Here is a 19200-nt window from a genome sequence, read left to right as displayed (position 1 = left end):
ACATACTAACTAGTAACACTAGATCAATGGGAGCTCAACCAACCTCTCGTACAATCCCCCACAGTAAAACAAAACAAAAACAAATACTTTCCCCTGAAAAATTTAAGTAATAGTACATGCGTGCAAAACTGTGCATGTTGGTAGCAGTCTCATCACGTACTGTGAGAGGAAACTGTGTCCAGTGTTTTATTGCACAATCTCCATCTTTATTAACAACATTCCTGCTCACACCAAGGGGGAAAACAGATGGAGTTGAATTGAAGGGAGTCAACTGGCTTGCGTAGAAATGTCATAAGCATCTATAATCCCCCCAGTCTAATAGCCTGTGGCTGGTAAACAGGAATCAAAGCTTTAAGCTTCTTACTTCTACACTCAGTGGTTAGGGAACCAACCGCTGGATGGATCGCCTTAGTTAGATCAGCGGCAACGATCCATGCTACACTTTTAGAGTCGGCTGTGAAGGACTGAAATGAAAATTAGGGAGGAGAAAGAGGGAATTGTCCACTTAAACACTAGAGAGTTTGGTCTTAAAGCTTCAGCAGCCGTCTCCACTGAGCATCTGTCCAATGAGTCCTTGGTCGTCCCTTTGCAGTGCCCAGCGAAGTCCCATCCAATCAACTGCCCTTCTCAAAACCTTCAGAAACACCATACTGCACGGTAATCACTGGCCTCTAACATACTGGTTTCTTTACCAGATCACTAAAAACACCATCAGAGGCTCACACGACAAAATAAAAAAGGGCGGAAAACGAAGTGCTGACGATGATGATACACGTAGGTAAAAAATGATTTTAATAGAAAAAGAGATAAAGTGCTTGGGCTCTGGTTGGAGACGTGGTTTTTCATTGAGAACCTCCAGCACACGAAGAACACCAACTTCAACCTTCCCACCTTTGACCTCAAACTATGGTCTCGTCTGCTGTCTTTTTCAGCAGCTTGGTGGAGAGCAAGGAATGCTGGGTAGAATGCCGCCCCTTTGCGTCGGGAAGGAGCAGGCGTACTTTCTGATGGGTTCGTCTCCACTCAGAGTAGAGCTGACAGTGGTAGCGGAAGGATACCTGCAGGAGAGAAGGGTAGAGTAGAGGAGAGGATAGAGTAGAGAATATTGGTGTTCATCCAAGCTATAAACAAAGTTAAGGTTAGGATTTGGGGAGGGCAGCTGATCCTAGATATGTGCCTACTTACCAGAGTCCAGAGGATGTAGATGGTGAAAAGGGCGATGGTGAGGGCGATGAGGCCCACGGCCTCCAGTCTGCTGTTGAAGTGCAGGTGGTCTTGGGCTCCCCTCAGACACAGCCAGCCAGAGATGGCCGCCAGGGGCGTGATTAACAGGAAGCACACCATGTCACAGAACAGCGTGCGCTTCTCGGTACGAGGGCCCGGGTCCCGCAGCCACTGTGGAAAGAGAAGAGAGGACAGAGAAGAAAGAGAAAATGTACTGAGCCTACATGAGCTCTGAGTATGCACATGCACTATAGCCCAAACAGGGGACACTGGAGGACTCTGCTTTTCTTCTTCAGGGTTTGGTTTGGTTTATTGAGATACCCATTAGTAGATCAAGGGTTAAACTTCCTGGGTTTATACATCATTCATTACATAAACATTATGGCACATACCCCAAAAAATTACAAAAAATCCCTAATGCCTCCCTAACTACATTTCTGTTGACATATTCAGGATTTAATATGCATGAGTAAAACACAACTTAGTAAACATAGCTGCATGTTGGTGACCCATGAGCAAGGCCAGAAATTCTATATCAACACATAAGTATTGCAGCTACCTACAAACACAATTTTGCATTGAGTGATCTATGCAAGCAGAAAGAGAGAAAAAAATGAATCATGCTCATGTGTTTTGACACAGCATAAGCACAACCACACACACAGAGGCAGGCAGAGGAGCACAGACAAGCTAAAGGCATTGACCTTTGTTACCTCTGTGAGGGGCTTGGGCCTGCGCTCAATGGTGAACTCTGTGTGGCACAGCTCACAGTAGCTGGTGTTGGAGGAGGAGAGCCACTTCTCCAGGCAGCTCTTGTGCACCGTGCCCAGAGTCCCTGTGCAGTTGCAAGGGGACAGAAGCCCCTCGCCGTTGGCCCCCTCGTGGCAGATCCGGCAGATTGGCCCATCGCTGGAGGAAAGAGGAAGAGAGAGGTCCTGAACAGGGTACTCTAACTGGGTTTACTTACTACAGCCTGCCGGATGCCACTTGGGATAACATGTCACAGTCTTAACAGCTAAGCTAATTCTCATACATGCCGAGGCTAACTGTGAGAGTGAGACATTATCTTTCCGGGAACACCCACACTCTGACACATACTTGCATACACTTTCACGAGTTCCAAATATGACTACTATAAAAACCTGTTGGAAAGCCCTGAATATCTCATAAATGCTTAGCTCTGAAAGTATGAATGTTTTCAGGAGTTTTCAGCCACAGTACCTCTGTGTGCTCAAAGGTTTGATGATGGTGGAGAGCAGCCGCCCATCTTTGGCTGTGACCTGGGTGACATACTGTGCTCTGCAGTTATCCGACTCCTCCACACTTTTGGACAGGCCAGCGTTGCCAGTGCAGTCGCACAGGGAGCCCGGGAGGTGGCAACACTCCCCCGTTGTCATGGTTACACCGTCCAGGGGTCAAGAGTCAGTGGTCAAAGGGATTATGGGGGGAGCAGACTCAGCTCCCTCAGGTCAGAGCAGTTAGGCCCAACGGCTGAAGAGCGATGGGATGGAGTTAGGACCTCATTCACTTCATACAATACACTACTGGTTACTTCACAGAACTTATTATGAGACAAATAGTGAGGTTTATCATATATATAATAATCATTTTCTTTGACCAACATTAGAACACTGAGCTGTATGCGGCCTAAATGATGGCAACATGAAATAGAATCTAAACATTTCTTCAAAACATTGATAATTTGTATTGTATTAAATATGGGGGAAAAAATAATGATCTTCTTGTCTGAAAATCCAGTTGAGCCAATTTGCCAAAACACAACACAGCTACTTCTAAAGGGCAACCTCTGTATGAGCAGCAGGGCACAAGAGAGTGATAAACAGCTGTCATCTCATCTCTGTACCCCAAACATACAGTACATTCGGAAAGTATTCAGACCCCTTCACCTTTTCCACATTTTGTTACGTTACAGCCTTATTCTAAAATGGATTAAATTAATATTTTTCCTCATCAATATACACACAATACCCCATAATGACAAAGCGAAAAAATATTTTTAAAATATTTTGCAAATGTATTAAAAATGAAAAACAGAAATACCTTATTTACATAAGTATTAAGAAGCTTTGCTATGAGACTCGAAATTGAGCTCAGGTGCATCCTGTTTCCATTGATCATCCTTGGAGATGTTTCTACAACTTGATTGGAGTCCACTTGTGTTAAATTCAATTGAGTGGACATGATTTGGAAAGGCACACACCTGTCTATATAAAGTCTCACAGTTGACAGTGCATGTCAGAGCAAAAACCATGCCATAAGGTCAAAAAATGTCTGCTGCATTTTGAAGGTTCCCAAGAACACAGTGGCCTCAATCATTCTTAAATGGAAGAAGTTTGGAACCACCAAGTCTCCTAGAGCTGGCCGCCCGGCCAAACTGAGCAATCGGGGGAGAAAGGCCTTGGTCAGGGAGGTGACCAAGAACCCGATGGTCACTCTGAAAGAGCTCCAGAGTTCCTCTGTGGAGATGGGAGAACCTTCCAGAAGGACAACCATCTCTGCAGCACTCCACCAATCAGGCCTTTATGGTAGAGTGGCCAGACGGAAGCCACTCCTTAGTAAAAGGCACATGACAGCCCGCTTGGAGTTTGCCAAAAGGCACCTAAAGGACTCTCAGACCATGAGAAACAGGACAAGCCTCTGAATGTCCTTGAGTGGCCCAGCCAGAGCCCGGACGTGAACCCAATCGAACATCTCTGGAGAGACCTGAAAATAGCTGTGCAGCGACACTCCCCATCCAACCTGTCAGTGCTTGAGAGGATCTGCAGAGAAGAATGGGAGAAACTCCCCAAATACAGGTGTGCCAAGCTTGTAACATCATACTCAAGAAGACCCGGGGCTGTAATCGCTGCCAAAGGTGCTTCAACAAAGTACTGAGTAAAGGGTTTGAATACTTATCTAAATGTGATTTCAGTTTATTTAATTTGCAAAAATGTCTAAACCTGTCTTTGCTTTGTCATTATGGGGTATTGTGTGTAGATTGAGGAAAGAAACAATTTAATCAATTTTAGAATAAGGTTGTAAAGTAACAATGTGGAAAAAGTGAAGTGGTCAGAATACTTTCCGAATGCACTGTAGATATCCTCACCCAAATAGGCTCACTGAATTAATCAGTCTGTATGGGATGTGCCTTACAACTTCTAGGAAATGCACTGACATGACCTAATGATAGTTTTGGAGAAAATAAAACATTTCAATGTATATTTTTGATATCAAAGCCAACATGAAAAGCTCGAAGACCATTGCATTTTTATTGGACAATCAAAAATACAATACAGACACCAGTGTCTAACCAGATAGCAGAATATCACGATATTAGGGGGGATAATTTTGATTTTATATATTAATCAATGTGGTTACTACAAGCAAACCTAGCTAGTTAGCAAGCTAGGTACATAATGCTAGGTGTCGAATCCCGACAACACACTCAAATACAGACACAAACCCCCGACACAGCTGGATAATGGTCAGCCAGCTGTGTTTAACTTGCTACAGTAGCTTGCTAACTAAGCCTATCGAGCTAGCTCAAGATAGACCACACTAGATACCATACTGCTTGCTACATGAAAATGACAATGTATTATGATTTAATGTGTTCACAGCAGTGGCGTTGATTTAAGCGAATGCCTTCTACTATGAAAAGGGTATAGTTAGCCGGCTAGCTTCTTCATGTTACCCAGTTAGCTATTTATGTTAGCCAGCCGACCGAGACGATAGAAGAAAATGTATTACTCACTGCGTTCCTCCTTTTTTCATTTTAACAGGTGATATGTGTGGTTGTCAATATATTAAATACTCATTGAGAATTCCTTTCAGCTAGCTAAGTATCTATGCCAGTTCTCGTCTAGCTGACAGACGACAACAATAGCCTCATACAAAAAAAAAAAATCTGTGGTAGCCTCCTCCACGGTCGTCACACAGCCACAAAGTCATAAACCCCGCCCATTTCTACCATTTATTTTCTTAAAATCTGATTTTAAACTTAACTTTAACCCTAACCTTAACCACACTGCTAAATGAATGCATAATCTTAACCATAAATTAAGCACATTTTAGTTATGCATTTTTAAGATATAGACAATTCTGACTTTATGGCTGTGGTAACTAGTGGAAACCCTCCTCCACCGACGGCGTTTCCGCTCAACAGTTACCTTGCTCGCCAATTTGGCTGGCTTTCTGCTCCCGATTACTAGGCTACAAAATGTAAAATATAGAAAACTGATAGAAATACAATATCTCACCCCTTTGTATGTGAAATAAAACAGATTGATGTACAATACTTTTTTCCATATGGAAGGGACCTTTATTTTGTCAAATGTACATTAACACCAGAAGCAAGCACACATTTTGTATGCCAATGTAGGCCTCCCACGTTTAATTCATCACGAACAAAAAGCGACTTGCTATATTTACATAGTGGATTGCGCGTAAACATTTAATAAAACGAATGTAATACCCTTTAAAAAAGACCTGCTGTAATTCAGTATGTCTTCCTTGTATTAGAGTAGTTGAATGTGTGGTATCATTCATCATGTGCATAAATCATGGATAAAACATTTTTTTAATCATTGACTGAAATTAATTAATCTAAAGCTGATCAGGCATATAGTAAAAAAATAAAGAAAAAAAGATTCACATTCAGACATTTCATCAAAGTTGCACAATATCTAATTAACACTATTTTCTGGTGAGCATGTACTGTATCTTGAAGTAAAGTCTTCAAAGTGTTCAACCAAGTCTATATTGCATAAGTCTACCATTACATTTCATATTTTTTGGGCATCTGTGCATTCAATTCTTCAAAATCTGTAAATAAGTCTCAAATTGCATTTGAGATGATATTGGTTCTCCTACTTCCTACTGGTAGCAGTTATGTGAACATGTATTTCTGTATCAAGCATTCAATGTTATATGCTATACATACACCAATAGAAGTTCTGCAGGACATTTTCAGCACTTAATTACAAGACTTGAGAAGAGAGTTCTGTTTATTCAAAGAAAATGTCTGCCAACGTGACATGAATTTGGTTTATTTCCATTTCAATGTTCCTTGATGAAAAGGCAGATGAACAGATTTGTTTATTGAATTAAAAGTTGGACCTGTGACAGAAAATTACATACTTGTGACCACACTGCCAAAAAGGCAATTCTACTAGAAAGGGGAGATAAGGCATTATAGCCAACCATACAAAGGCAACCATCCTTCCTTAAATTCCACTGTCAACTCAAATTTGAGACACTTTCATGGTTTGACTAGAGTGAAGCAATGATAGCATTCTCCACCCTAGATATTGCAGTGTTTTATTAGCCCCCCCCACAAACAAAACCAAGCTAAGTGTTGGGATTTGAAGACGTTAGTCATTCAGAATTAGTTGTTGATTTTACATGGCGAGTTCCATTGAAATGATCAGCAGGACACAAGTTTCATATTCACTTTTGCTTTCAATTGTAGTCTGACTACTGGATCAGTTCCAAGTATAATCTAATGACAGAGAGAACAGTGGCAGCAGCTAACAGTGAAACAAAGCACATGAAACAATTGGTAAAAGTCCAATCTTGACAAATGTACCTCTCTGCAAGTTTACTGTTTAGATGAGATTATTTCAGGTTGAAAATGATTTCAGCCACACTTTGGTATCTCTGTGAACCTCAGACTTTAACAAAAAATAAAATTCACAATTTTCTGAAACACATATCAGCCCAAGTTTGTCACTACCCAGGTCCCTGTTCTTGCTCCTTTCATGCCACACTCAAGACAGGGTCTCCGAGGACAGCAAGGAGGCAACCAGAAGCTCGGTTTTATCTAGAAGGGATACAGCTTTTGTGAAAATGTACTTTTCGTAGCAGATTAGGAGAATTTACACAGCAGGTTAGGATAACTAACATGGCATGTTAGGATAATTGGGTTTTAGGAAAAGGGTTCGGGTTAGCTAAAATGCAAAATATTTCAACTTGATGTCAATTTTGACACAAGCTGTATCCCATCTAGAATTGACCCGAAAGCTCAGGACAAACTGATCCCTCACCATTCCTTCTACAGGATTGGGTCACATGATCAGAGCCTGAATACAAAATAGACCCCAAAAAAAGACCGCCGAAAAATCAGAGCACTTGGTAAAAGACAAGTTGAGGTTAGAAGAGGATAGCATACAGACAAACAACGAACATGAGAAAAAAAGTGAAAAAGGAATGTTATCTAGAAAGTCTGAGTTTCTAGGAGACTTCTAAAACACATGGAGGAATAGAGACAGCAGCAGCACAACACCCAGGAGAAAAGCAGCTGAAGAGAGTGAGGGGTGGGATGGAGGTGGGGCAGTGGTATTGAGTGTCACAGGCTTTGACAGCACGGTACTTTGTTTTTTTGCCCATCGGTGGTGGGGGGGACACTGATGTCCACTACATTGTTGCCTGGAGACTCGTCATGTGCTGATCTGTCAGCTATCTGCTTTTGTGATACGATTCGGTGGATTTCTGTGCAAAAAAGGAAATGTCAGTTACTCATGATTAAATATTTACCTTGATACAGCAATCATTCCATTCATGTGTTAGAAATCACAATTTGACTTGAAACTAATTAAATGTAAATAGTCTTATTTAGTGGATCCTGTCGCTTACCCGTGAGGATGTTCTTGAACGCCTCTTCCACATTAGTGGAGTCCAAAGCTGATGTTTCAATAAATGATAACGTATTCTTCTCTGAGGGAGAAAAATAGAAAAGATTGAGTTAAGACAAACATGGGTGGCTTTTTAACCATCTCTGTCCCCAGAGTGAGCTGTTGTCTCCTCCAGTGTTATTGTTGCAGTGGTTGTTGTTTACCTGCAAAGGCACGAGCCTCGTCTGTGGGAACTGCCCTGAGGTGGCGCAGGTCACTCTTGTTGCCCACCAGCATGATGACGATGTTGTTATCAGCATGATCCCTGAGCTCCTTCAGCCAGCGCTCCACATTTTCATAGGTTAGATGCTTGGCAATGTCATACACTAGGAGAGCCCCCACTGCCCCCCGGTAGTACCTGATTGGGCCAGAGCAAGGAGAATAGGAGGTCAAAGGTTGTGGGATTTAGACAGAAGCATTTTCTCAGAATGGTTTCAATACTATCCAAATACGTTTGTTCCGTAAAGGGCAGGTTACAGGAAGACGAGCATCCTTAACATTATTGAGCATCCTCCTCCACTCACGCTGAGGTGATGGCTCTGTAGCGCTCCTGTCCAGCTGTATCCCAGATCTGTGCCTTTATCGTCTTGCTGTCTACCTGAATGCTGCGGGTGGCAAACTCCACACCAATGGTGCTTTTGCTCTCCAGGTTGAACTCATTCCGTGTGAAACGGGACAGCAGGTTACTCTTCCCCACACCAGAGTCTCCGATCAGCACCACTGGCAACAAAACAAACATTAGCGCTGTTGTCTCACAGTGGAAAAGATGAGGGTTGAGTGGTGACTAGTACAGGGTACATTTGTTCAGTTAGATTCAACAATGTCTAAATGAAGCCCAAATCTACTGAGCATGTTTATCCTGGTAGCTAGTCTATGAGACACTCATGATGACTGGTGCTGATACTTATGGAAAGTTACTTGTATGACAAAACATTTTGTATCTAGGCCAGAGATAAGTTGTCAGTCATAACTGTTCTTAATATGTCAGACAAGTGGTGACCAAGCTAGCATTGTACAATAAACTGTCTAATCTCTTTGGTTAGTTGGTGGTAATGGCTAGCCTAGTTAGCACAGTGCCAGTGGCTTTGGCTAACACCATCCCAGCTGATTGTCAGACATTACATTTACTAACTAGCTAGTTAATTAGTTAGCCATATGCTATCCACTCCAGTATATTAAAACTAACAAACGTTTAAAACTAGTTAACTGTAGCTAGTGACTTTTTCACATTGTCTGAGTGTAGCTAGCTACCAAACTAAAGGGTGATGAGACGTTTAGCTAGCTAACGTTACCTATTAGGCCGCAGATAACCGCTTATTAGATAGCCAACTAGGTAACCTGTTAGCTATCAGCTAGCTAGTTTGGCTAAAGTGAACGTTAGCTAGCTGGGGAGACTTCCTCTCTCTTTCAACTTCAACTACTGCGAAAACAAGTAAATGTAAACTTCGACTACTACTACACATGTAGGGCGCGTCTTACCTTTGAATAGATAGTCGTATTCGTCGTCTCGGGTTCCCATTTTGAAGGTTTCCCACTTTATGAAAGAACTTCACTACCAAAGAGAACCTCTTGACTCTGTCCCCAACCACTGCTCAGACCAACAGTAAAACAGGCTCCGAAGGGAATATGCACGTGAGCTGAGGGACAACTGCTTTGACCAATTAGAGGTGTATCTCGGTTAATTGATAGATACATTGACAAATAATATCCTTCTCCATTTTATATTAACCAATGGCCATAGGAAGGGCCGTTATCAGAGGAAAACTGTTAGCTTCCCATCGCAATCCATCATAGGTATTTATGAAGTCTACATTCTAGAAAATGTGGATTAAGCAATACTTTTTTTCACCATGTGAGTATTTCTGTTCATACCTGCATTTGGTGGTTTAGGAAGATGAGCTTATTATTGAAAAGACAAACTAACAAAAATGGACTAGAATCAATTATTTATTTGCCATGAAATAATTCTGATTATTATAACAATTCTCAAATTGTCTGGTACTTAACAATTATGTTGTACAGTAATTCAATGGTCCCAAAGATTTTAGCTGCTGTTGCTATGATGCCCGAAGTAAACCCTTGATATTCCTCTGGAATTCAACTAAGAGAAACAAACAAATTCATACTGAATTCATAACTTACAATTTAGTGAAGAGTTCAGTTCATAGCTAGTCTAACATTATTAATCAAATCATTTGGTGTAACAAAAAACAGAACAAGAAAGGGGAAACATTAGCCTACTTCTGTCATAATGAAGGCTCTAAGCTTTGATTGTGTCAAAGGCAGAAAGCAAAACAACAACAGGATATGATGCCATATAAGTAGTAAAATATTCATTTTTGTAATTCAATGGTCTCTTTTATAATTTGGTGAAATGTTGTCCTATTAAAAAGTTCCATTGTTTTCACTGACATGGAATTGACGACAGGGCCTTTCTACAAAGATGGTCAAAGGACATCTACATAATATTCTCTTTGTGATAGCTTTATGTGATTGCTTTTTACCTGACTGGAGGTTCTTCAGTCTTTTTTGGACTGTTAGTAAATGCTGCATGCCTTCAGAATCCTTCAACCCACAGGGGGCGCTAGACCAAAGCTTCTTCTCCTGGCCTAAATATTGCCTGTGAAGAAAAGAAGACAAAACAATACATACAGGACTGTCATGGCACTCAAAAATGTAAAAGCATAATACCACAGAACCTTCCATCCACTCTCCCAGGAGACAGCAACATGGGAGAGTATGAAAATAAAAGATCTGGGCTAAATTATTAAATCTATGCCGAGATGTTGATTAGATTACCCATAGGGATATGGAGAAGCAGGTCTCGTAGAGAGGTTCCTCTGGGGCATCGTCACAGCAGAAGGGGAACGGGGGGAGGGTGATGCTCCACTTATCCATGCTACTACTCTATATTGGTCCCTCTTATCCCCTCCTTCTTCCAGCAGCTGGTGACACTGCAGAGAATCTAAACTGTCCACCTGCAGAAAAGAGGCACATACAGCCAACAACTCAGTCATATTGTAATAATGATGCAGAAATGCTCTGTTGCTTCTATGGTTTGTGAAACCTCAGCTGTGCTTCTTCATGAGGTAGGTCTACTGCTACTAAGGTAGCGTAACAAGACTAGTAGCAATACCTTGAAAGTTATAATTTATTGTCTGAGTAAGCGTGCCGTAAGCAAAATATACCAATGTGTACTGGTCATCAATTGTACATGATTTACAATAAAACAAAAGGATGTCTCACCAGGTGTTCTGCCTTTTTTTCCCATTCCTTGCTCTTGTCTAACATCCAGTCTTGTCTGCATCCAGTCTTGCCTCCTCTGGTCGTCTCTCCCAGCCTCCTTCTCCAGGACAGAGTGCAGGTTGGTTTTCAAATTGAAGAACCCCTCCTTCAGGCCACCCATGCGGGGGTGAAGTGATGTGGTCCCTTCTCCAGGCCACAGACCAGTCTGCACCTCAGCAGGTCTGCCTGTAGGTGGTGCTGTACATCCGCCAGGTCCTTCTGACACATCCTCAGGCTATTCAGGTCAAACTCCCTCTCCTCAATTTAGGTTTTCAGCTTCTTTCTGTCGAAGTGGAGAGAGAGGGGATATAAAGGAGTCATATCACGTCCAATCATTGGCTAGGGTCACTGTTGTATCTTCATTGTTTTTATCTGTTTTTATTTGTATCAATAAAGGAAAGTGTGTGTGTGTATGTGTGTACTTACAGTGGGGAAAAAAAGTATTTAGTCAGCCACCAATTGTGCAAGTTCTCCCACTTAAAAAGATGAGAGAGGCCTGTAATTTTCATCATAGGTACACGTCAACTATGACAGACAAATTGAGAAAAGAAAATCCAGAAAATCACATTGTAGGATTTTTAATGAATTTATTTGCAAATTATGGTGGAAAATAAGTATTTGGTCACCTACAAACAAGCAAGATTTCTGGCTCTCACAGACCTGTAACTTCTTCTTTAAGAGGCTCCTCTGTCCTCCACTCGTTACCTGTATTAATGGCACCTGTTTGAACTTGTTATCAGTATAAAAGACACCTGTCCACAACCTCAAACAGTCACACTCCAAACTCCACTATGGCCAAGACCAAAGAGCTGTCAAAGGACACCAGAAACAAAATTGTAGACCTGCACCAGGCTGGGAAGACTGAATCTGCAATAGGTAAGCAGCTTGGTTTGAAGAAATCAACTGTGGGAGCAATTATTAGGAAATGGAAGACATACAATACCACTGATAATCTCCCTCGATCTGGGGCTCCACGCAAGATCTCACCCCGTGGGGTCAAAATGATCACAAGAACGGTGAGCAAAAATCCCAGAACCACACGGGGGGGACCTAGTGAATGACCTGCAGAGAGCTGGGACCAAAGTAACAAAGCCTACCATCAGTAACACACTACGCCGCCAGGGACTCAAATCCTGCAGTGCTAGACGTGTCCCCCTGCTTAAGCCAGTACATGTCCAGGCCCGTCTGAAGTTTGCTAGAGTGCATCCAGAAGAGGATTGGGAGAATGTCATATGGTCAGATGAAACCAAAATATAACTTTTTGGTAAAAACTCAACTCGTCGTGTTTGGAGGACAAAGAATGCTGAGTTGCATCCAAAGAACACCATACCTACTGTGAAGCATGGGAGTGAAAACATCATACTTTGGGGCTGTTTTTCTGCAAAGGGACCAGGACGACTGATCCGTGTAAAGGAAAGAATGAATGGGGCCATGTATCGTGAGATTTTGAGTGAAAACCTCCTTCCATCAGCAAGGGCATTGAAGATGAAACGTGGCTGGGTCTTTCAGCATGACAATGATCCCAAACACAACGCCCGGGCAACGAAGGAGTGGCTTCGTAAGAAGCATTTCAAGGTCCTGGAGTCTCCAGATCTCAACCCCATAGAAAATCTTTGGAGGGAGTTGAAAGTCCGTGTTGCCCAGCGACAGCCCCAAAACATCACTGCTCTAGAGGAGATCTGCATGGAGGAATGGGCCAAAATACCAGCAACAGTGTGTGAAAACCTTGTGAAGACTTACAGAAAACGTTTGACCTGTGTCATTGCCAACAAAGGGTATATAACAAAGTATTGAGAAACTTTTGTTATTGACCAAATACTTATTTCCCACCATAATTAGCAAATAAATTCATTAAAAATCCTACAATGTGATTTTCTGGATTTTTTTCCCTCATTTTGTCTGTCATAGTTGACGTGTACCTATGATGAAAATTACAGGCCTCTCTCATCTTTTTAAGTGGGAGAACTTGCACAATTGGTGGCTGACTAAATACTTTTTTTCCCCACTGTATGTTAACCTGAGATCGTTGATAGTGTCTTGCAGCTCTTTCTCATATCTAATGGATCTCTCGAGCTCCTTGTTTGCCTTTGACTGCTCCTCCAGTAATTGAGTGTTCAAGGCAACAACTAACAAAGCCAATATGAAATCAGGATTATACAGTGAAAGGGAAACATCTGATATTTACATTTTTACATTTTAGTCATTTAGCAGACGCTCTTATCCAGAGCGACTTACAGTTAGTGAGTGCATACGTTTTTCATACAATATAATATAATCTTCAACATTATTCACTCACTCTGGCTGTGCAGCTCCTGCTCTGTTGAAGACAATTTCTTTGTAGCTCTGTTCAGTTTCTGTTGAAGCTGCCCCACCTCCTTCACTTGCCCAGACTCAGTCTTGTCCAGTGCATCCTGCAGAATCTCCACTTTCTCCCTGGCACTCTGAAGACCCATCTGCAGGTCCTGCACTGTGCTGTGGTGCCTCTCCTCAGAAACCCTGAGAGTCTTCATCAAACTCTTGATCCTCTCCTCCTGCTCCTTTTTGCATTTCTCCAGAGACTGCTGCTGGGCCTTGGCCGCCCTGATCCGGCTCTCGCTGACCGCCAGGGCCTCCTGTAAGGACTGGGTCTTCTCCTCTGAAGATCTGAGAGCCTCCTTCAGGGCTTTGGCCTTCTCATCTGTAGCCTTGAGCCAATGTTTTGTCGACTGGAAATTTTCCTCTGAGGAGTTGAGGCTCTGCTGCAGGGACTGGGCTTTCTCCTCCGAGGCCCAATGGTTGTGTTGGAGGGATACGACCTTCTCCTCTGAATACTTCAGGCTCTTCTGTAGGAGAGAGACCTTTTCCTCAGACTTCCAGTTATTGTGCTGAAGGAACTCAACCTTCTTTTCTGAAGCGCTAAGGTTCTAGCTGAGGGTCTGGATGTTCTTCTCAAAGGAAGCCAGGTTCTGTTGCAGAGACTGGGTCCTCTCTTGGGAGTCCCCAAGGATTTTCTGCAGACTTTGGCCTCTCTTCTCAGACTCCTCCAGGTCTTGCTGAAGGGACTGGAGCCTCTTGTCGGAGACCCATAGGATTTTCTGCACACTGAGTTCTCTCATTGGAGCCCATGAGATTGTGCTGCAAAGACAGGACCTGTCCCTCAAACTCCTTGAGTTTCTGCTCCATGGAGTGTACCTTGTCCTCAGACAGAGGTTCTGCTGGAATGTGAGCTTGGAGCTCTTGTTCTCCTGCTCAGCAGAATGGAGGGACAGGTGGAGGCTCTTGATCACAGTCTCATGTCGACTCTTGGCATTTCTGAGCTCCAATTTTATGGCATCGTTCTCAGAGAGTAGGAGTGTACGGTCGGATGAGATCAGGTAGCTCTGCACGTAATCCTTCAGTCAAACACAGCACAGAGGATAAATGCAGGATGGTCACACATGACTATGAATATTATCCTATAGCAGCGATCATCAACTAGATTCAGCCGCAGTCCAATTTTTTTGTTGAGTGGATAGTCGGGGGCCGGAACATAATTACAAATAATTTGTAGACCGCAAATTGACCGCAAGAAGCCCAACAGATATAATGTTTGACTAAAACATAATCCTTTCAAACCTTGCTTACATTTGTACATGATCACGTCATGTCTCTCTATTATGCGTGGGAATACTTAAGAACAGATTTCTTAAATTAAAATCACTTGGAGCTGATTTCCTGGTGTTTTTTTGTGTGTCTTTTATGTCTAACAATTAAAATTCCACACACATTTTCTTTTTTGGTAAAGGCTAATTTCAAAAGGAACCATTTGAGGGAGGGGGTATGTAAGAGAATGTGTTTGTCCTGTTGGTCTTTCCTGTGACAGCTATCCTCCAATGCTGATGACTTAGTTACCAATTGACATGCATCTGAACGAATTTGATCCAAAATAGGCTGAGAACATAAAACGCTTTTGTTTTTCAGACAGATAGATATTCCCACAGCAGATCACAGAGCCATGGCCAATTACTGGATACTAAAAGAAAACCATAAAAACATGTAAAACAGTGATTTGCTACTATGCATCATCAATCATTATCATACTGTACCTTCATGTGAGCTTGGACCATGGCCTCAACTTCTTTGTAGGACATTTTGGACCTACAGTGGGGAGAACAACTATTTGATACACTGCCAATTTTGCAGCTTTTCCTACTTACAAAGCATGTAGAGGTCTGTAATTTTTTATCATAGGTACACTTCAACTGTGAGACGGAATCTAAAACAAAAATCCCGAAAATCACATTGTATGATTTTTAAGTAATTCATTTGCATTTTATTGCATGACGTAAGTATTTGATACATCAGAAAAGCAGAACTTAATATTTGGTACAGAAACCTTTGTTTGCAATTACAGAGATCATACGTTTCCTGTAGGTTTTGACCAGGTTTGCACACACTGCAGCAGGGATTTTGGCCCACTCCTCCATACAGACCTTCTCCAGATCATTCAGGTTTCAGGGCTGTCGCTGGGCAATACAGACTTTCAGCTCCCTCCAAAGATTTTCTATTGGGTTCAGGTCTGGAGACTGGCTAGGCCACTCCAGGACCTTGAGATGCTTCTTACGGAGCCACTCCTTAGTTGCCCTGGCTGTGTGTTCCGGGTCGTTGTCATGCTGGAAGACCCAGCCACGACCCATCTTCTATGCTCTTACTGAGGGAAGGAGGTTGTTGGCCAAGATCTCGCGATACATGGCCCCATCCATCCTCCCCTCAATACGGTGCAGTCGTCCTGTCCCCTTTGCAGAAAAGCATCCCCAAAGAATGATGTTTCCACCTCCATGCTTCACGGTTGGGATGGTGTTCTTGGGGTTGTACTCATCCTTCTTCTTCCTCCAAACACGGCGAGTGGAGTTTAGACCAAAAAGCTCTATTTTTGTCTCATCAGACCACATGACCTTCTCCCATTCCTCCTCTGGATCATCCAGATGGTCATTGGCAAACTTCAGACGGGCCTGGACATGCGCTGGTTTGAGCAGGGGGACCTTGCGTGCGCTGCAGGATTTTAATCCATGACGGCGTAGTGTGTTACTAATGGTTTTCTTTGAGACTGTGGTCCCAGCTCTCTTCAGGTCATTGACCAGGTCCTGCCGTGTAGTTCTGGGCTGATCCCTCACCTTCCTCATGATCATTAATGCCCCACGAGGTGAGATCTTGCATGGAGCCCCAGACCGAGGGTGATTGACCGTCATCTTGAACTTCTTCCATTTTCTAATAATTGCGCCAACAGTTGTTGCCTTCTCACCAAGCTGCTTGCTTATTGTCCTGTAGCCCATCCCAGCCTTGTGCAGGTCTACAATTTTATCCCTGATGTCCTTACACAGCTCTCTGGTCTTGGCCATTGAGTCTGTTTGATTGAGTGTGTGGACAGGTGTCTTTTATACAGGTAACGAGTTCAAACAGGTGCAGTTAATACAGGTAATGAGTGGAGAACAGGAGGGCTTCTTAAAGAACAACTAACAGGTCTGTGAGAGCCGTAATTCTTACTGGTTGGTAGGTGATCAAATACTTATGTCATGCAATAAAATGCAAATTAATTACTTAAAAATCATACAATGTGATTTTCAGGATTTTTGTTTTAGATTCCGTCTCTCACAGTTGAAGTGTACCTATGATAAAAATTACAGACCTCTACATGCTTTGTAAGTAGGAAAACCTGCAAAATCGGCAGTGTATCAAATACTTGTTCTCCCCACTGTAGACTGGTCATGGCTCACATCAACAGCATAATCCCAGAAACCCTAGACCCACTCCAATTTGCATACCGCCCCAACAGATCCACAGATGATGCAATCTCTATCGCACTCCACACTGCCCTTTCCCACCTGGACAAGAGGAACACCTACGTGAGAATGCTATTCATTGACTACAGCTCAGCATTCAACACCATAGTGCCCTCAAAGCTCATCACTAAGCTAAGGATCCTGGGACTAAACACCTCCCTCTGCAACTGGATCCTGGACTTCCTGACGGGCCGCCCCCAGGTGGTAAGGGTAGGTAACAACACATCTGCCACACTGATCCTCAACACGGGGGCCCCTCAGGGGTGCGTGCTCAGTCCCCTCCTGTACTCTCTGTTCACCCATGACTGCATGGCCAGGCACGACTCCAACACCATCATTAAGTTTGCCGACGACACAACAGTGGTAGGCCTGATCACCGACAACGATGAGACAGCCTATAGGGAGGAGGTCAGAGATCTGGCCGTGTGGTGCCAGGACAACAACCTCTCCCTCAACGTGACCAAGACAAAGGAGATGATTGTGGACTACAGGAAAAAAAAGAGGACTGAGCACGCCCCCCATTCTCATCGACGGGGCTGTAGTGGAACAGGTTGAGAGCTTCAAGTTCCTTGGTGTCCACATCACCAACGAACTATCATGGTCCAAACACACCAAGACAGTCGTGAAGAGGGCACGACAAAGCCTATTCCCCCTCAGGAGACTAAAAAGATTTGGCATGGGTCCTCAGATCCTCAAAAAATTCTACAGCTGCACCATCGAGAGCATCCTGACTGGTTGCATCACCGCCTGGTATGGCAACTGCTTGGCCTCTGACCGCAAGGCACTACAGAGGGTAGTGCGTACGGCCCAGTACATCACAGGGGCAAAGCTCCCTGCCATCCAGGACCTCTATACCAGGCGGTGTCAGAGGAAGGCCCTCAAAATTGTCAAAGACTCCAGTCACCCTAGTCATAGACTGTTCTCTCTGCTACCGCACGGCAAGCGGTACCGGAGTGCCAAGTCTAGGTCCAAAAGACTTCTCAACAGCTTCTACCCCCAAGCCATAAGACTCCTGAACAGCTAATCATGGCTACCCGGACTATTTGCACTGCCCCCCCACCCCATACTTTTTACGCTGCTGCTACTCTGTTAAGTATTTATGCATAGTCACTTTAACTCTACCCACATGTACATATTACCTCAACTACCTCAACTAGTCGGTGCCCCCGCACATTGACTATGCAACGGTACCCCCCTGTATATATAGCCTCCCTACTGTCACTTTATTCTATTGTATATATAGCCTCCCTACTGTCACTTTATTTTTACTTCTGCTCTTTTTTTCTCAACACTTTTTTGTTGTTGTTTTATTCTTACTTTTTTTGTTTAAAATAAATGCACTGTTGGTTAAGGGCTGTAAGTAAGCATTTCACTGTAATGTCTGCACCTGTTGTATTCGGCGCATGTGACCAATAAAATTTGATTTGATTTGATTTGATGAAGCTGTCTTATTATAACACTGTAGCATTCTAGAAAATAAAAGAGTGACTTACACCTTTTAACATTTTATAAAAAAGAAAAATAGGAATTTGGTGAACCAAAAGAAAGGCCCAAATCAAGACAATGTTTGTCTTACCACTGGGTTGATTTCCCTCAGCACTAAGAACTCCAGATGCTGGACTTGAGCTTCTACTATTGCCTGCATTTGACATTTTGTCTCCAAGACCCTAGAACAAACCAGACACAGTTAAATAAGATATGTAAAAGAAAAATATTAGCTAATTAACAAAGTTTTGATGAAAGGACAACAAACCTCCATGTGGGGAGAGTTTTAGTGAAGTCTCCGTTGTCCATCGTCATGTCAATACCCTCACTCTAGCTATAGATTAAAATAGGAGACTTCTAATTGTCATTTTTAGACATTTTTAGACAAATTATGGATGTGCTAGATTACATTACATTTTTAAATGCGCTAGTCCTAAGAATCCTAAAATATCATTAGCTAGCTAGCTAACTTACTTTTCAAAACGTAGCTATGTTGTTCTCCAAGGAAACCTGACGTATGATTCGAGCACTCCATTCGATCACTCTGGCTCTGGCTCTTTGATCACGATCAACGCCTCACTGACAGAAATAGACAAATGTTGGTTTTATTTATATTTTTATTTTATTTTTAACTTTATTTTTTTTCCCGCAACTTTTTATTGACATAGAAATTAAGAGAAGGACATACAATTGAATCATCCCAGCGCTTTGACAGTTTATTTTGGTAACATTTTAGT

The 19200-nt window shown here is 42.8% G+C and overlaps 3 protein-coding genes across 5 annotated transcripts; all 3 read right to left on the bottom strand.

The window, feature by feature from the left end:
• Positions 1-126: 126 nt before the first annotated feature.
• Positions 127-5130, bottom strand: LOC121576789 (E3 ubiquitin-protein ligase MARCHF2). Of its 2 annotated transcripts, none has more exons than XM_041890259.1 (5): positions 4979-5130; positions 2446-2715; positions 1929-2133; positions 1186-1395; positions 127-1058 (listed from the first exon to the last, which is right to left on the bottom strand). In XM_041890259.1, exons 2-5 carry the CDS (start codon positions 2619-2621, stop codon positions 900-902), a joined length of 750 nt encoding a protein of 249 aa, XP_041746193.1. In that variant the 5' UTR covers positions 2622-2715; positions 4979-5130; the 3' UTR covers positions 127-899. The 2 variants fall into 2 exon arrangements, with proteins under 2 accessions (XP_041746193.1, XP_041746195.1); XM_041890261.1 differs by having other exon boundaries at positions 1938-2133.
• Positions 5131-5514: 384 nt separating this feature from the next.
• On the bottom strand, positions 5515-9506 carry LOC121576788 (ras-related protein Rab-11B-like). Its single transcript, XM_041890258.2, has 5 exons — positions 9375-9506; positions 8420-8615; positions 8060-8253; positions 7858-7938; positions 5515-7713 (listed from the first exon to the last, which is right to left on the bottom strand). The coding sequence occupies exons 1-5, from the start codon at positions 9412-9414 to the stop codon at positions 7571-7573; spliced, it is 654 nt and encodes a 217-aa protein (XP_041746192.1). The 5' UTR covers positions 9415-9506; the 3' UTR covers positions 5515-7570.
• Positions 9507-14005: 4499 nt separating this feature from the next.
• On the bottom strand, positions 14006-18990 carry LOC121577302. 2 transcript variants are annotated; one of them, XM_041891067.1, is made up of 4 exons: positions 18938-18990; positions 18732-18797; positions 18555-18645; positions 14006-14551 (listed from the first exon to the last, which is right to left on the bottom strand). In XM_041891067.1, the coding sequence occupies exons 2-4, from the start codon at positions 18776-18778 to the stop codon at positions 14084-14086; spliced, it is 606 nt and encodes a 201-aa protein (XP_041747001.1). In that variant the 5' UTR covers positions 18779-18797; positions 18938-18990; the 3' UTR covers positions 14006-14083. The 2 variants fall into 2 exon arrangements, with proteins under 2 accessions (XP_041747001.1, XP_041747000.1); XM_041891066.1 differs by lacking the exon at positions 18938-18990 and having other exon boundaries at positions 18732-18902.
• Positions 18991-19200: the final 210 nt, after the last annotated feature.

Source organism: Coregonus clupeaformis, chromosome 11 (genome assembly GCF_020615455.1).
Source record: "Coregonus clupeaformis isolate EN_2021a chromosome 11, ASM2061545v1, whole genome shotgun sequence".
Taxonomy (NCBI): Eukaryota; Metazoa; Chordata; class Actinopteri; order Salmoniformes; family Salmonidae; genus Coregonus; species Coregonus clupeaformis.
This window is presented reverse-complemented; position numbering and strand designations above follow the sequence as displayed.

What these genes read in the sequence shown, in the direction of transcription:
- LOC121576788 (XM_041890258.2), bottom strand. Translation starts at nt 9,414, where the DNA reads ATGGGAACCCGAGACGACGAATACGACTATCTATTCAAAG. An exon ending in TACAGAGCCATCACCTCAGC is followed by an intron (nt 8,254 to 8,419) that starts GTGAGTGGAGGA and finishes TGGCCCAATCAG; the next exon opens with GTACTACCGGGGGGCAGTGG. An exon ending in GTTCAAGAACATCCTCACGG is followed by an intron (nt 7,714 to 7,857) that starts GTAAGCGACAGG and finishes TTTTTTGCACAG; the next exon opens with AAATCCACCGAATCGTATCA.
- LOC121576789 (XM_041890259.1), bottom strand. Translation starts at nt 2,621, where the DNA reads ATGACAACGGGGGAGTGTTGCCACCTCCCGGGCTCCCTGTGCGACTGC. An exon ending in AAACCTTTGAGCACACAGAG is followed by an intron (nt 2,134 to 2,445) that starts GTACTGTGGCTG and finishes TCTTTCCTCCAG; the next exon opens with CGATGGGCCAATCTGCCGGA. An exon ending in TCTACATCCTCTGGACTCTG is followed by an intron (nt 1,059 to 1,185) that starts GTAAGTAGGCAC and finishes TCTCTCCTGCAG; the next exon opens with GTATCCTTCCGCTACCACTG.
- LOC121577302 (XM_041891067.1), bottom strand. Translation starts at nt 18,778, where the DNA reads ATGACGATGGACAACGGAGACTTCACTAAAACTCTCCCCACATGGAG. An exon ending in AAAACTCTCCCCACATGGAG is followed by an intron (nt 18,646 to 18,731) that starts GTTTGTTGTCCT and finishes GGTTTGTTCTAG; the next exon opens with GGTCTTGGAGACAAAATGTC. An exon ending in TGAGGGAAATCAACCCAGTG is followed by an intron (nt 14,552 to 18,554) that starts GTAAGACAAACA and finishes GTTTGACTGAAG; the next exon opens with GATTACGTGCAGAGCTACCT.